Source organism: Gambusia affinis, linkage group LG02, assembly GCF_019740435.1.
Source record: "Gambusia affinis linkage group LG02, SWU_Gaff_1.0, whole genome shotgun sequence".
NCBI lineage: Eukaryota > Metazoa > Chordata > Actinopteri > Cyprinodontiformes > Poeciliidae > Gambusia > Gambusia affinis.
This window is the reverse complement of record NC_057869.1, coordinates 17,863,220-17,881,169: the sequence shown is the minus strand read 5'-3', so window position 1 is coordinate 17,881,169 and position 17,950 is coordinate 17,863,220. Positions and strand designations below refer to the sequence as shown.

General features: G+C 39.2%; 1 protein-coding gene and 1 long non-coding RNA gene across 10 annotated transcripts in view; one reads left to right on the top strand and one right to left on the bottom strand.

Moving 5' to 3' along the window:
* The window catches only part of sox6 (SRY-box transcription factor 6), a 137,385-nt gene extending 120,368 nt beyond the window's left edge, over nucleotides 1–17,017 (top strand). For all 9 annotated transcript variants that reach the window (XM_044100028.1, XM_044099990.1, XM_044100016.1 and 6 more), the window contains 4 exons: nucleotides 2,767–2,872; nucleotides 9,520–9,693; nucleotides 11,004–11,220; nucleotides 11,839–17,017. In XM_044100028.1, the coding sequence (XP_043955963.1) occupies nucleotides 2,767–2,872; nucleotides 9,520–9,693; nucleotides 11,004–11,220; nucleotides 11,839–12,145 (804 nt within the window). In that variant the 3' untranslated portion in view covers nucleotides 12,146–17,017. The remainder of the gene's footprint in view (nucleotides 1–2,766; nucleotides 2,873–9,519; nucleotides 9,694–11,003; nucleotides 11,221–11,838) is intronic.
* The window catches only part of LOC122821814, a 94,392-nt gene that overhangs the window by 50,474 nt on the left and 25,968 nt on the right, over nucleotides 1–17,950 (bottom strand). The window lies entirely within an intron of this gene.

Below are 17,950 nucleotides of genomic sequence, written 5' to 3'. Positions count from 1 at the left end.
ACTGGTAGCTTGCCAGCTGTTTGTGGTCAAAAGGGAGGGGTATAATGTGCACTGTTACATCTTTTGTTTCCTGATTCTTTATCTTTATCTGTTTTTACCAACATTGTTTTGTTTTTGTGTTCTCTGGGTTAAGCGACAGCTCTTTCGCATATATTTTCTCCCGGCTTTAATTCTCAGCATCTCCCCCTCTGACTCTGCATTATAAATACAGTTTTTATATTAGCCATACACTGATGGGCCCGCGTTTCCCTGCCTCCTCGTCTCTTCCCGCGGCAAAAAACACCCCACTTCTCCCAGATACTGCATGTCCTTTGCTACTCCGCTGTGTCAGAGTGATCAGTAAAAATTTAATGACACTATAAAATAATAAAACTGCCATTAATTTATCACAGCACTTGATGCGTGGGCAGTAAAGAAGCATTAGTTCACTGAATATTTTCCAGCCCTAAAACAAAACCCCAGTGCTGTGCAGATAACTTATGGCCCTAATTTCAGCTATATTTTTGATTCACAGATATAAATTACCAAACCTATAACCAATAAGTATATTAACTCAGTATATAAAATTGTATGAAAATTTGTGACGCTGTATTGGACTGATAGGCTTGTATTAATTAGCATAGCAGCAGAGCAATACTTACTTTAATTAGACCATAATATTGTAGCACACAAAGTGCTGGCTTCTATGAAAAAAAAAAATTTTGACTTAAAGTGAAACAACCTCAAAACAACCCCTAGACAAGACTTTCTTTCAGCGTTGTTTGGAGCTGTCTAACGCGCTGATCTCCAGCGATCATATGACTCAGTGCAGTGGAGGAAGATGCTCAACGCTGCACTAGTTATTAATGAAAATCATTGACTGATCGTCACGTCCTCTCTTCTCCCCAGCCCAACATGATGCTTAATGATCATGAGTTTATAAAAGGACTTGATTGATCAAGAAGGGCCAGCGAAGCACAGAAGAGGGATGAGACAACTACTTTATTACAGGCATCCAGCGCTAGCGAACACTGTGTCTTCCTACCGGACTGTCCAAGAGGAAGCATGTGGAGTACCACCATCCAGCTAATCGCACTTCAGTCACTTTGTCATCAGGCTGCTGGCTTCTTTCATTAAGAGCAATAATGTAGATGGGTGATGGATAGGGCTCTGTACGCGCGTGGCGCACATGTCCACGCACAGAACGTGTCACGGTGAAAGGGCCCCATACTTCGTCTTCTCTTTACAAAGTGTCCTCTCGCCCAGCAGGGACCACCGCATATGTCATAATTAGAAAACACTTAAGTAAGCAAAGGGCCGTCAGATAGACAGCCTCTAATCACAGGCCATAAGCAGGTAGTGTTTAATTGTATATCAGAATCACTCAGCTGGTCATAAATAATGAGTGCTCCTTCAAGTATAATGGTAAATTGCAGAGCTCTTTCCGCCTCTCGCACATTCCTTTCTTTTGAGGAATAGTTCTTGAATAAATAAAAGCAAGAAGAAAATCAAAATTCTATGAAAGAGCTCAAATGCACTTGAACTATCTTCATCCTTCAGCTTGTCATATTTTTTTTAATATGCAAGGATAAAAGCTCACACAAAAGAGGAAGGAAATATTTACAATTTATTTATTTATTTTTTTTAAATGCAGGCTATTCTTGTCAATATGATTTTTATTTTTTAAGAGAAAAAAAAGATATTTGGAAACTACAATTTAGAGCAATTTATGTTAATCCATTTGATTTGTGATAGGAGTTCTCTGTATGGGAAAAATATAAACACTATTAAATTTACAGAAAAAATAATGTGTCTGCAGGTGTATGTGGCTTGGGAGATGTTGGCATAAGGACTCCACCTGAAAGTCTGTTCATACAGGGTTGATCGCAAGAAGGGTTGAATGCATGCACCCTGCATATAAAACAAATGTATTTCTTTTGTTTATTTTTCTCCTTATGCCTGCTTTTACACACATCACGAAAAAAAAACCTTAAAAAGAGGGCGGGGGTATTATTTGTATCATGCAGAGTCAAAGTGTCCATCTCCTAGTTGAGTCTTTAGAGAGCAGGATAGCCCTTCGCTAATGCTCTGTGTATTCACAGAGGAAGTAGGTCATTCAACAATGGAGCCAGCAGCAGTCGGCACTCTCTCCCCTTGCATAATACATTAAGTGTAATGTGCAGCAACTATTCAGAGGCCCTCCGAAAGCTGTTATTTTATTCTGTAAATGCACACGGACATGACATTTAATATTGTCAAGGAGTGCTGAATGACAGGGTTTCATTGTGCTCAAGTACAACATGATGCCAAGTTTAATCTGAGCACAAAGCGACATGACAAACGGGAAAACATGGTGCGCTCACCAAAACATGAACCCTGAATAAATGATGGGCGCCTAGCTCTCAGTGCCGTAGACTGGGGAAATAGAGGCAGAGGGAGATGGCAGCGGAGGAAGAAAAATCTGAGCATTGCAAAGCGGGCCGCAGCCCCATTGTGTGCTTGGGATCACAAAGTATCCTTCTGTAAATCTATTTACAGCACCCCTGGGCCCTTACTGTTTCTCTCCTTCCTGTCATCTTAAACTGAATAAAAAACAGAAAGAGAGAAAAAAAAAAACACACTCCATGTATCTACAAAGCAACCTGCATCTATCAAAGATCCTTTTCTGCTTCTCAAATTTTCAGATTATTCAGTTTCTGATTTTTACAGCTTCTTTTATTGTAGAAAATTTAACCTCTGTTTCTTTATTTTTTTTCTTAACCCAACATTTTGATTTTTTTTCTGCAGGAGAGGGTGCATTTCGACAGCATCGGACACCACCTTGGCAAACTGGGAGAGGAAGGAAAAATCGGCCACAGAGTGATTGACCTCACCAGGCCTGAGGATTTGGACGGTAAGGCCTAAATGGATTTGTAGATACAAACCTCAGAATTAGTACTTTCATTAAAACTTTGTAGCATGTTTATGGAGTGTTACTTTTCACTGAAAAAATTTAAAGTGTGGTTGCTGAGAAGCACAGCGGTGGCTGTGTCTGAGAGTTTTTGGGAGTTGGAGTGAATAGGATTTAAAGTGAGCCGTGACTCAGAGGTTTTCACAGGTAGGTGAGCGGTGGATAAGGGGGCACAAGGACAAAGCTGGCTAATTTCCAAGCTTGGCTCCTGTTGCTCTTGTAGTTGTTTGAGGTCCCAGGCAGTATGGTGCAAACTCTGGTTGCACTAAGGTGACAAAGCGTCATCCACTTTTGTGGTGCTACCACCTACACAGAACCATGGAGTGCTTCAGTGCACCAATATTTGTTTGACAAAAATATTTGTGGCAGTTTCTATGGCATTTCAGTCTGCAAGTGCTTCTGAGTGATCTTTGATGCAGCAAAAAGTGAAAGGAATCACTATTTCTCAGGACAACATCATCCATCAGCATTTTACGTAACTCTTGTGAAGATTGTGTAGTGATTTTAGAAAAAAAAGTGACAATATGTTAAGTTCACATTAAGCCTTTTCTGAAAAAGAATTTAAAAAATGAATAAAATGAAATAGGAAAGCAAACCATAAAACGTTTGTTTACCAGCTTTGAAGCGTTTGTATCACACCCTGTTTCGTTTCACATCACACCCAATCCTGAAGATGAGAATTAGAGGTGAAATTTGCAGCTTCATTGACATGTTTCCCATGTGAGCCACTGCGGAGGCTCCCATCCCAACTGTCTGACTCCTCGGACAGATGTGTTTTCATCGCTCCCTCTCCCGGTGGGAACCCTCTTTCTGTGGCTACCGTGGAGTCAGGACAGAAACACAGCGCGCACCAGGGCATTTGTGTCCTTTTAAGTCCTTCTCAGGGCCAAGGGAAAAGCTAGCGCCAGACGCCTCACATCAGTGTTCCCAGTGGGCTATGGATTAGGAGCAGACAGAGGTTAGAAGAGGGGATAGGTCCTCTTCCCAGGGGGAGGGGTGGATAAAGACTTTGAGACAGGGCAACACTCATAACTCGAAACAGTTTGCATTTCTCCTTTGCGCCACAAATGCATATCAATCTCTCTGTAAACCAAACAGCAACAAGAAGGCAAATACTGATTAAAGCTGTAGAGGGATTTCAAAATGTGAGCAACAATTTGTTTACTCTTCTCAGAACCTGTTTACATTTGAAACTCTCCTGACAATCTCCTTGAACCAGTGAATGCCTGGCTCCGTGGCACATGCTCTTATTAGACACGAGCAGCGGTACTGTAGCTAATTTTTGCTTAGATTTTCAAACAAGGTTTAGATTTTTTTTTAAAACAAACTTGCAATTTCAGATGTTATTTTTCTTCCTTGAAACATTATACTTTCAGTTTGTTGTGAAAAAAGTATCTACTAAAGTTTATGTGGCTTTTCCACTAAATTCAGACCAATTTATTTTTCCCAGACATCTAAAATGAGTAATGCAATTAGTTTTTTGGAAGAATTTTCACCCCAGACGGAAAGGAAATTACTTTGGAAACATCTGCATTTTAACACACTTTTTCCCAAGTAGATCAGAACATAACGCATATACTTTGGTGTTTCCTCAAAGAGAAAATTACTGGGTGTCCCACCCAACAAATGTATAGGGTGTGAAAGGCGCTAGTCTGCAGCAGCTTTCCCTCCAGGACCGAACAACCGAACTAAGCAGATGCAGTGTGCAGCCAGTGCCTGTTATGGAAGCTCTTGATTGCTTCTGGATGGCAAGAAATGCAATATACACATGAATGAACTTTAATTCATTCATGAGTGGCAGCATAAAGTTCTTCTATTGAATGGGATGTTTGTTGAAACTTGACCATATCCCCAAGGTCCTTCGAATGCTACAGTGATATGTGGAAGAAGGAAACAGAATTTAGAGAAATGTTATGTTAGGCAAATCTGATGACACAAAAAGAGGATTCTGCCTTTCACTAAATCAGAGAATGGGAGCAATGCATTGTTGTGAAAGATACAGGGGCTTGGAAATTTGTTATTTCCTCTTGAGATTTTTCACATTTTCTCTCATTATATAGTGTCCCCTTTTTTTTTTGTTAGACCAACACAAAGTACAGTATAATTGTTGTGTGGAAGAAAATGAAAACACAATTGTCAAAAATCTTGACAAATAAAAATCTAAAAAGGTGTGGCAAGCATTCGTAGCTATCCCTTTCTCCCCTCAAGGTAACCAATTACCTTCAAAAGACACTTACTTTGTAAATAGAGTGTGGAATTTTGTCTTGGTATCAAGAAACTGTGTCACATTAAAAGCCTGAACAGGAGCATTTTAAAGACCAAGGAAAACACAAGATATCAGAGATATCTTTAGGCACAACTAAAGGTTCTGCAACCTCTGCTTTAACTCCCCTTAATCAAATAATTGTGTTAATAGTGGGATAAATTTGACTGCATGCCAAAGTTGTCATTTGACACCACAGAATTGAGCTTTGCACACAGGCAAAACTCTGTTTGGAGTTTACAACTAACGCCTTGAACACACATTCTCAATATATATATATATATATATATATATATATATAAAGTGGTGGTAGCATCATGGTTTGGGGAAGCTTTTTAGAAGCACAGTGAAGGGGATCACCCTTGATGGGAAGATGGAAAGTCCAGGGTGATAAAGTTAGGAAACCTAATACAGTTGCAAAAGAAACAACAACCCTAAAAATCCCCAGCCATAGCTACAGTGGAATTGTTTAAATGAAAGCACATTCATGTGCTAAAATGGTTTGAACTGATTTTTACAGGTGTCCTCCATCTGATCTGACCAACACGGTCTAACTTTGACAAGAAATGTGCACCATTTCAGTCTCGAGATGCACAAAGCTGATAAAAACGCAATTTAGCAATACTAGCTGAGTAAATCAAGAAAGTCAAGAGTAGTTTTTGTGTTCCCAGGTGGTAATCTGCCACCTGCAAGTTGTAACAAGCAAAGTCATATGTTGTTAAGTCCTGCACGGACTCTTAGCGCGTGCATAATCTGGGAAGCTAAAAATAATAAATAAAACTGAGAAAAGTCATGTTTACATCACTTGTAATTTGTAACGGTTAAACTAGCTTGCCATGAGCTCAGGCTACAGCAGAGCCACTGAGCTCTGCGTTCTGTCTGACTAAACCCATTAATCTCGCCTGATCCTGCTCTGAGGGAGAGGATCCATTGTCAGCGTTAAATGCCTTCACTTGGAGGTGTTAGATTTGGTTGCGTGCTCACCAAGGCTCATCCTCTCGAGCAGATTCCTGGGTGACAGCACATCTATGACGACAGAACAAAGATGAGTAGGGTGGAGAAAAGGTGGAGGACAGGGGGCAGCCGGGGCAGCGCTACCCTCTGGCTTGGTACACAGTCGAGTCTCAGCCTGCAGCTCACAGGTGCGACTGGGTTTGGGACCTCGCTGCATTCTCTCTCTAATTCTTTCCCTCTTTTTTTGCTTCCTCATTATTTGCTTTCTCTTTTCATTTTTTTTCCCCTCCCCACAAACACACGCACACAATTGCGCCTTCACACTGTAATTCATTCTTCTTGTCTGCAGTGCCACCAGGAGAGACAAATTAAAAGTGGATTCTCATATCATTCTGTCACACTTGAGCTGCAGGCCTCATGAATCACAATGAATTCTGTTAAGCAGCTCTCCCTCTGTTTCGCTTCCTCGCTAGTTACCACCCAGGGGGCCTGGCCCTGTCACTGCTAAACATCTGTGTTTATTTACACAATCAAACACCTAACTAACTGATTCCTAAATGTCCCGCCTCTCCTGGGAGAACATTTTCAAAACGCCAGAGAAGTATCACAGTTTCCAATAAAACGGAAACAACGTTGCAGTAAATTCCATGTTGCAGTCTCCAGCAGTTTCTTCTGATATGGACGCACAGGATGTATCCGAGTTAGATGGGCTCCATGAGGGACAAGTACCCTGATAGTTCTCACAAGAATGGAGCACTGAGCAACACAATAGAGCACCCATTTCCCATTTACCAGGCAATGCAGGAAAAGCAATAGATAAGTAATAAATCATGTTTTTTTTTCTCCAAGCTCTTGTGGGCAGTGACCCACATTACCTACGTCAAGAACTGGACTGCCTGGGACTGCTATACATTAATTCAAAACTCAAGCTATTATTTCAGGTCAAAGATCTGAGAAAGGTGCCTGGGTTAACTGGCAGCAGATTTACAGCACTTTGAATATTTGTACCTGCCCCAGCATAACATCAACTGTTTGAAAACAGTTTTTGTTGCTCAGTTCTACAACTTCCTGTAACATCTGACAGGCACTTTCCCAAGCGAGCAACTCTGCGAGGTAAAAGACCCATGGCTCATCTGGATTCCCTCCAATGGACCCAGTCACGTGGCTGGTTTCCTGGCTAACTACTGATGTGGCACTAGGTGATGGCAGGCAGTTGTTTTGCACCCCTCCCCATAAGAAGATCACCTCTGCCCATATGCATGCACGCCAGTATATAAATTGCTGAATCAGTGTCAGTGATAGAGTAATGGCATGGGGGGTGTCGTAAATTACAGCAAGCGATCCCGGGGTGCAGACACTGGCTGTCGTGTCTGAGTGAGCGCTACGCTCCTGAGCTAATGAATACCTTCATCTGGCCCTGGCAGTCAGCAGATTGCCCCGCATTGATGGATACTGTCAGCCCTTCGCCACACCACATTTCATTGCACAATAAACATGGTTGTCAAAAGCAAACAAAGTGAAATCAATTCATCCTGTACAGTGAGTGCATGCTAAATGAAATTAACGTACTGTGGGGTTTGGTGGCAGCAGAGGTACTGTATTATTCTTGAATTCGTGATGGCTTTAAGGCCTGTAGCATTCCAGAAGGCAAAAGCAAACACAGACATAGTGCAGTCAGAGCTTGGGATTAGCTTTTAAACGTCCTGATGTACAGCCCTTTCACTGTGTGCTAAAACACTTATTTACAAGTGTGCCTCAGTTTGGGAAGCAGATAAGTTTTGGCATTTTTCAAGCTTTGCTGAAATAATGCTACAGTTTGAGAAATGTGACTTTGTGAGCACCTGTATGAAATCAAGAAAGAACCTTTTATTTAATATATATATATATATTTCCACCTACATTAACAGAGTTTAGTTTTCAGGCCAAGGACCTACATTTGCAGAAGCATGTGCAGTGTCACTGTGTGAAAACACATTATTTTATTGTGACTGTCCTCACTGCAGAAACTCAGTGTACTTGTTCATCATTCCTATTATTCTGCTAAATGTAATAGTGAGAAAAGCGTCTGTCTTAATAGGAAATATATGTTTTTGAAGAGAAAACAAAATTTTGTGGCTGAAAATGTCGGAGTGACATCGTCAGTGATTAACACAAAGCGAGGTTTCTGTGGAGTTTGAATTAATGCCTCCGCACAGCCCTCGATTACTCATTAAGAGTTTGATTTGTTTATAAACTGAAATAATAATAGAAATCAAACCCCAGGTAACGTGTGCCAAGGCTGCTGGTGAAATGGTTTAATGAGAAGGCTTCACATGTGGATGATGAAATATGCATGAGTCATCCCAAGCTTTCTTTTCCAGATCTGAGATCATTAAAGATGTATCGCAGCATATGGAAGGCTCTTTTTTTGTCTTATTTTTCAAGCCTTGTTTATCAACATGTTTTTGTTTGTTTAAATATTCATACTGCTTTTATTTAATTCTTTCACATCTTACATATAAAAGGAAGCAAATACGCATGCAAACAGAAATCATTATCAGCCTGATGTACAGTTTAATACTGAGAGAAACTCTCTTATGCTGATTATGAATGCCCTGATTGAGAAACAGCACTTTGCAGAATCGGCACACTCTCTCCACGCTAATGTGGGTCTGGTTTATTTGTGTGCATGTGAGTGTGTGTGTGTGTGTGCGTGGGTGTGTGTGTGTGAATGTTTGCATACTCGAAGGGCAAAGGAAAAGTCTGAGAAACAACAGGGGAAAAAAAAAAAACTGAAAAAAATTATTTGTGCTTATACATATGAATTATACTTTTTAAGGAAGCCTTAAGATTTGCCAGAGTTTAAGTTTCCTCTTTGAATTTCTATTCTAAAGATTGCCTCAAATCTCCTTTTTATTATTTATGTTGGCACTTTTTTATGGATGGTCTGAATGTCAAACTGAGAAGTGCGCCCTTCGGAAAAGCAAACACTTAAAAAAAAAACAAACAAACAAAAAAAGAAAAACATTAGAAGTCAAATGGTTTAATTGTCTGGATTCAGATGGAGCTCGGAAAGAGTGGAAGAACACTGCTCTGTGTTAACTGACAATGTATTCAGTTTGTAGCTCTTAATCCTTTCAAGTCAAATTTTCCACTCAAAAGAAAACTTTGTCCCTCTGGGAGGGTTTGTTTTCCCAGCGCTCATTTAGAAAAATGTTCTTTATGATGAAAATAGAGGCGTTGATAGCAGATGAAGGAGAGTTTAAACCTGGCTTGTCATTTAATCAATGCCTTGCCTCGCTCTCTCTTCTTGTTCCTGCTCTGGCTTTTCCAGGGTCCAAGGCAGTCAATGGCTCTGCAGATAAACCCCAACCCTATTATTGTTGGCCAACAGGAGGTGCTGGATCTGCCGAGGCGCGGGTCTTCAGGGAGTCCCGAGGACGGAACAACAACGAGCCCCACATTAAAAGGCCGATGAATGCATTCATGGTGTGGGCCAAAGATGAGCGGCGCAAGATCCTCCAGGCGTTCCCGGATATGCACAACTCCAACATAAGCAAGATTTTGGGTGAGGCCCTTTGAATTAGCTATAAAAGTTGCAATTTAAAGACAGCATGAAGATATACTTTTTTTTTATTATTTTGCTTTGGTTTTTGCTGGAATTTTTGTAAACATTTAAGACGTCTTTTAAATGCTGTAAAGTAAATCAGTGGATTTAAAAATATTTCTCACCATAGTATTACTGTTAATCAACTCAAAATATTTTATCAGTTTTCTACACTGGAGTGGTGTTGAAGCTCTCTGGAAATGGAAATACACAACATTTGTGTCTGTGGTTTTTTTTTGCTTTCTTTCTGAGTGCGTGCTACAGCATAGGTTACTGTGCATCAGTTCACCTCAGCATACAGATGGATTTATGGCCCATCACTACCATAAGTGTTTGTCATGAAAAATGACAGAGACTAAATGGGTCTTGTCCCCTCAGCACAGGAGTCCATACATCAGAGCTGTTAAAAGTGCTGTCATCCATGGCGGTGTAGTGTACTTCATGGAGCTGTAGTATTTACTGCACAGGCTTGTTGTTCCTTAGTTTTTGACAGTAAGGGGAAAGCATGTCTCTCTTTGAGGATAATGTGCTGCCGCATTTATCAAGAGGTTGTTGTTAAATGGTCAAGCATTTTGGTGCATGATTTTCTTTAACAGAATAATATAAAACTACCCATGTTATTCTGCTGGTCAAGGATCACTAACTTGCAATATAAAAATATGTTACCCTCCACTATCACTGGCAAAGATGTTTGAAAAGCCTAAAACTGAAAAGTTGATAAGGTGCTACCCTAACCACTTTTTCACCATTTTCTGGCTTATGAAGATAAAGACACTTCTGTCACACAACACAACTAGAATTTCAAGTTGCCTTGTGTTTGCTATATTGAGTGAAGAAAATTGTTGCTTCACACTTGGATCTGGAAGATTAAATAAATTCAGATGCTGATTTGGCACACAATTAAGAGATGCTTCCTCATGAGTACTAAGTATTACAATGAGTTCTAAAAATCTGTTTGCTTTTTGGAAATATTCCAAGTATGACATTATGTTACTGCAATACAAGGAATGCCTCTCTTTTTTGTTTGTGGTGTTAAATGAAAATATTTCAAACCTCCAGAAATAAAAGAAACTGTGAATTGGATGTTTCTTTGATATACTTTTAAAAATAAATTGACTTGCTACTCTGCTCTCTTTCCTGTATCCCCTGATTGTTGTGTACGATGCGTTGGACAGACTTCAGCTTCCTCTTCCGATTTTTGAACCACTTCGTGAAATTTTAACAATCGTTTCAACTTTTCCAAGTGCTGAAAAGTTTTTCTCTTGCCACAGGTTCTCGGTGGAAGTCTATGTCTAACCAGGACAAGCAGCCATACTACGAAGAACAAGCCCGTCTGAGTAAGCTTCACCTAGAGAAGTATCCGAACTACAAGTACAAGCCACGACCTAAGAGGACCTGTATTATAGACGGCAAAAAGCTTCGTATTGGAGAGTACAAGCAGATGATGCGCTCACGGCGACAAGAGATGAGACAGTTCTTCACTGTAGGGTACGTGCCCAAACACAGCAAATAAAAAGTAGCCATTAATCACACTAAGGCACATTTCCAAACTGAGTGTTGAGGTCATCTGTGCTGTATTGGTTTCAAGACTCACCATGCACTTTAAACTCAAACGTTTTTCAATAGGTGTGATTTAATCATTTTTCACAAAATAAGTCTTCAAGTGTAGCTTGCAGTGCAGACATTATTATGGGATATATAAGCTGTAAGTATACACTTAGGGGAGCCTGGAGGGCAGCCGAGGCTTAACACTTTAATTTACTGTGTGTGGTTAGCAGGAGAACCCTTCTCCAGGTGTTCCCATGTCAGTCATAACATTCAGCGGCTTGGGGAATCAATCATGCTGTGCAACAGCAGACAAGAGCAGCACTGAGAGGGTATTGGTTTTATGTCACCAATAAACTGGGTCCTCTGTCTGAACAGTGCAGAACAGGAGTTGTCAGGAGAACCTCTCTTCTCCCAAATCACTTTCACAGAAGTTGCAGGGGGAAACCCCAAGTCCAACCATCAAATCTTAGTGCTACGAAAGAAGGCGAAAACATTCTTGGTTTAAAGCATCGGGAATGGGATTTTTAATCATTTATGGCCTGTTTTTTGTTTGTCCAGCCAACCACCTCAGATTCCCATCACCACCAGCGCCAGTATGGTCTACCCAGGAGGCCTCAGCATGGCAAACACCACACCCTCGCCTCAGATGACGTCAGAGTGCTCCAGCGCCTCGGTCAGCCCTGAGCCGTCCATTCCTGTCATTCAGAGTACTTACAACATGAAGCTGGAGCCCAGTGCCATGGTGAACAACAGCGAGCCGGTCAATGGCGAGGACGAGATGGACATGTACGAAGACTTCGAGGACGAGCCCAAATCAGACTATAGCAGTGAGAATGACACACAGGAGCCGGTCAGCGCCAACTGAGACGCATTTGACTGATGCAGAGACAGCATTCACACAGGAGGAGGCCCAAAGGGCTGTACTGATGTGAGGGAGGGAAGGAGCAAAAAGAACAACAAAAACTTTTACCACATGGGTTGGAGAAACATTTTAAAAGAAAAAAATAATATGTATCATGTAGAAGCCTGCATGCAGCTACGGCTTCAACAGTCGAAAGCTATTTGGTCTTAATTATTTCTTCAAGTTTGTGAAACAGTTTGTTTTGTGGTAATTTATCTTTTTTTTTTTTTTTCATTGTTTGTTTTTTCATTAAAGATCATGGACGGTTACACAGTTAGTTTGTTGCCTAAAGCGAAAGACAGAACTTGAAGCTAAACATTTGGTATGAACCTATAATACTTAAAGTCACATTGTTTTCATTTATTATTATATGATTTTGTTACGTCACCTAACTGTTCAAGATGGGAAATATTCTCACTCAGGTATAGTGTGCCAGCCAACAGCTTGTGAATGTTTTTAACAAAGAGAAAAAATAATATCAAAACACAATACGGAGGGATTCCAGTTTAGTCACATTATTATTATTATTATTATTATTATTATTATTATTATTATTATTATTATTATTATTATTATTAGTTTTTGATGCATAATTCTGTGTGAAAGTGCCAAACATTTTATGTTTTTTGTTTTTTGTTTTTTTCCCCATGAGAGGTTCTGAAGACAATCTCTTCATCTCTTAATGCGGCTTCATTGTACAGGCTTTCTTTGCTCTACCAGAAAAGGAAAAATGAAACTCAGGAACTTGGAGGCAGCAAGTTCTGCAGGAAGTAGCAAGTTACATCTGTGAGTGGAAGGTGACGGTAGCTATACTCCACAGAGATCAATGCAGTGGGCATCAGTGTCATGAGCAACCCCTTTTATATCCCTCGTCCCAGTCCATCCAGAGCATTGTGGAATCCTTCACTCAGTTTCAGCTCGTCCACCCTGTCTGAATCACCAGGATCTTAATCAGTGATTGTAATCAGGCCAGAATGCTAAAGGGCCAAAGGCCCCCAATCTGCAGGATTGGAACCAAAGTGAAAGGCAGCTTTGGTGGCATTACAATCTTAAATTGATGTTGTACAATGTGTGGCTGCAAAGCTACAGTACATTCTGTTAAACACTTTAGCCCTATTTGGATTGCATGTTTAAAGTCTTGGGTCTTAAAATGTAATTTTTTCAGACATTGTAAATCTTAAACAGACACTAAGAAGTCTTAAAGCAGGGCGGTCATCTTGTTGATGCAGTGGAATGATTACTAAAGTCGTAGAGAAAGGAGTGCTAGGAAGTCCCTCAACAAAAAGAACAGCTTGCTCTAATTGTGTTTGTTTCTCCACTTCCATGCATCTCACAAAATTGACAGTTTCTCGTTTCTTTTTTTAATGCAACTACATAAGGCCTCTGCCAGCTGTAAGCTGTGTTGTAGAACTTGTTATATTTCTTAAATGCAACATGCTCTGAAACACTCATCGCCATCTACAACAACTCTTTGAAGAAACTTGTATGATATAAGTTGAATTGAACTAAAAAAAAAAAACATTCATGGAGCCCTCCGCCTGTCGAAGACATTTAAGGGAATTGGAGGGGGGTGATGTTATGGAGCAGTCTAGAGCAGAAGGTCTAAGTGACTGTCCTCTCTGCCACGTGTGTTTCTGACCCCAGCCTTCGCCAATCTCAGCACTCAGGGGGGCACCATCTGGCTCGGAGAAAGGGAAAGCAGCAGGAAGGAGTGGGGAAACAATAAAACTGGGTGTGTGTCCCTCATTGTGCTCTCCATCAAAGTGCTGAAAGCAAGGCCTCAACAGGGCTTCCACCCTGGCCGTATCACTAGGCACTGGCGAGCAGATGGAACAAGTACATCAAGCTGTGGGGGATTATTAAAATGACTGACGAGTGGGTATCGTCTGAAATGCAGCATTATTAATGCATGAGTCCAGTTATTCCCTCCCTTGCCCTTGAACCTGTCCATTTCAGTGAGAGGGCAGAGCTTTGTGAAGAAACTGAATAGATGGTCGCTGGTTTTAAATGGTCAAGATCCCCAACTGCTGGTCACTGCATTTTTCTCCTGCCTCTAATTGGTACAGGTGGCTACGCCTAGCTCTTTAGCACTTCTTATTTGCATTACATAAACTTTTGCAAATATTCATATGAAATTCATGTGTTTTTTTTAATCAATCTCCATTTTATTATTTTTCTGTTACTTTTTTTAAAATACATTTTATCATTTTTAAACATCTAAAAGCAATCAATGGATGCTGTCCTAGAAGTCAAACCTTCTCCCTCCAAGTCAACCAGTTTGGTGTTTTTAAGGTGTTTCCTCCTGTTTGCTGGTGGTTAGACTGATTTGTATGTGATTGTAAATAATTTTATGACCATGCCAACCTACTTCAGTTGGTTGGCGTTAGGACTCTTCAAGAAATTGACACTTGACTGTGCTTATACAGCAAAAACTCTTTAAGAAAAGAAGAAGAAAAAAAGGACAACACAGGCTCACAAAGAGACAATGTGTTATAAGCACTGGATATAAATCATATTTTTTAGCAATTCTGATTAATGTGAAGTTGTTTGACGAAGAACACCATGGATGAACAGGATTTCCCAGCCTGACTCAAGCGGGTTTGTTGTCACATTTGCCAGATTTGGGTCATTTTTATGTTCAGTTTTCCGTCTACTTATTTTGTGTATTTATGCAAAGCCACGTGCGATGAAAGAACGCTTTGTTTAAATCACAGCCATTAAAAAGACTCAGCACAAAAATGTGAGCAGAAGATTTAGCAGCAGGCTCAGAGAGAGCTGTGAAGCAACAGATGTCAGTGCATTGTATATTGTGTTTGATACTAAAGTGTATCAACATACTGTATTTATTATTAGCCTCTGCTGGCTCTAAAATTGACAGTAAACAACAAAACCAAGGACAATCACAAAAAATAATAACAATTTGAGATTTAAAAAAAATCTGTGGATTCACCAACTTGTTAAGATTTTATTGTACATATGAGCAATGAATATTTTTTGTTCATTGGTAAAGGTTATGTATTTGGCTGTTTTATTTCCTCTTTTCCGCTATTTGTCCCAAGAGCAGACAAATGGCTGCACCTCATGTGAATGCTGAACTTTTCTGCTAATTGGAAGTTTGGTCCCAATACAGAGTGAATTATAGGTTTTTCTTCTTGACTATTAAAAGCACGAATATAACTTTACCTTATCAGACTTGTAAGGAAAAAAGGTACTGAGTCAAATAAGCACTTAATGTAGAAAATTTATTATACACCCATTTGTTTCCAATCATAAATGTCTGATACAATCTCATCTTTATGCTGTATTTCCTCGCTTAGTTTTTTGTTTTTATTATTATTATTAGTTTATTTTAGCGATTAATCATTCAGTTCGGTGTGAAGCTCAGACTATCTGAAGATATCTGCATGCATTGGACTTGCATTGTCATGAATATAACAAAAGGTACACTTTTTTATTGTTTCAAAAAGCTGTTTTAAAACACAAGATGTTATGTTTGATCCTTTCAATGGTGGGAAGGCGCAACTATTTATTTCTTTTAATATTGTAAAATGCACAGATATTAGGTGTATCGCCAACTTTACATATGCTGTCAGTTTTCAACAAAAATGTCACCGACTACCCAGGATCTGCAGAAGTATCCCTCTCAATTGGTCTCAATTTTTTCTCCAGTAATACAACGAAAATGGTTTGGAGGAACTGAAGACAAAGGATTCCATGCTGTTTGAATATTACTGTAATTTGATTTTTATCTCTCTTTTTTGTTTGTTTGTTTGTCTAAACTTTGTAATGTAAATGGTGGGAATGTTCTCTGTGTTAATTTAATCAGCACAATTCACTGACATGCTGGACTGACATGCTCGCTGCTGTTCAGAAAGTGTAAAAATGTGCCATCTGGGGCAACATTTTAAGCTGCCCTTGGTACTCTGCTCTTAAGAGTTGTCTTTTCAAGCAACACTGTGTGGGGCTCTTCTATGACTGGAGCCGCTGTTTTGACAAAATGCTGGCAGCCTGAAACGATTTTCTGTGCAGAATCCTTTCGATTATTTCCTCTCCTTGCAGGTACCTGTAAGCCCATGGCAAGTATTGTTTGGGTGTCATTAGAGAACAGGAAATACATAGTGTCTGTTGCTGCTTTAAAAAAAAAAAAATATGTCTGAATATGTAAATAGTTTATCATAATATCTTGTACAGTCCAATGTAAAGTTTTTAATTCAACTTAAAAACAATGTTGCCATCACATTTGTGTTCACATTCTTCTTTATACAAAACAGAAGAGGTCAATTACTTGCAAGGGTGTATTATTGCTCGATGAAAACAAAAAAAAAGAAAATGTTCATTTTTTTTATGTTTTACTTGGCTTCAAAGTGTACACCAGCATTCTTTGGTTTTCATGTGGAGTATTGACGTGAGGTAAACTTAAGGTGAATAATTTTACATTGGTGTGTGTGTGCGTGTGTGTGTGAGTGTGTGTGTATGGAGAATTGTGTCCTCAGCTTTGGTTTTATTAATACACTATAAAAAGTAAAAACAAACCAATGATTGACACACACCGGCGCATCTTGGCACCATGGAGGTGTGTTTACTGTAAATTATTAAATTATGCCCACATGATGACTTCAGACCGATTATAAAACAGCATTTTAAATAATGCGTCGGTCCATTGTACGGATGCAGCAGTGGGCTGAAGAAACTGCCGGTTTTAGCTTATTTACCTCAAGAATTTCCTTGTTTTCTGTAAAGGAGACAAACATTGTGTTGCAGAAAGGTTCACACATCACTCCATCTTTTGTACTGCTGTTGACACTTACCGATTAAAGAGACATTTTGTTTTAAAAACTTGAGTCATTTTTTTCGATTACACTCTTTACAGTCTGCAAAATAGTAAACAGCATGAACGTCTGTCGGGAAAATCCAACTGATGGCTTAAATACATAAATCCCACGTCAATAAAAAAAAAGATTTTTTTTATTTTTTGTGATTTATTTTAAATTAGCCTTTTTTTAAGAAACTGCTGTTTCTTAATCTTAAATATAAAAAGTCATTTCAAAGACATAACATGAAAGAGAAAAATTGCATTCAGCCACAATAAATCCCTTTAAGTTGGCAAAACAAGATGTAATAACATTTACGTATCCTCTTTACCATTTCATGTGATTGCATTTATTATTGCATAAAAAAGGACTCAATGGAGAAGTGCTGCTTTTGACAGCACATTTCAATTCAATTTTATTTATCTTTTAATTTATATTAATTTTGTTTCAGTTACAACTTAGTCATCTGTTGACATTTTAGTTTTAGTCTATTTTTCAGTCTTATTTCTTAGCACCTCACACCACAATATAGTCGACTAAATTTATGGTAAATTTAAACAACAAAATGATATAGTCAGATATAAATGTGTTCTTAGTTCCTCTCATGTCCTAAAGATAGAGAACGTCTTTACACATAAGTGAAATATTGCTTGGTCAAACAATTTTATTTAAATTTCTCTCTCCACACTTCAAGAACAATATTCTTATAGGCTGTACATTATATACATAATACACACATTGTTCATTAAATCAAATAATATTATTTTAGTAAAATAATATGAGTAATGCAACCATCCAAGGATTAGATTAATAAAAAATGGGTGCAACATCGTCATTAGGCCCGTTTTACCAGAACAATATCTTACCACAGTACCGTTATCTTATGAAATATTGACAGGTTTTTGCAGCTACCACATTGCTGCTCAGAATTTCAGAAAGATTAGGTCTCATTAGCAAT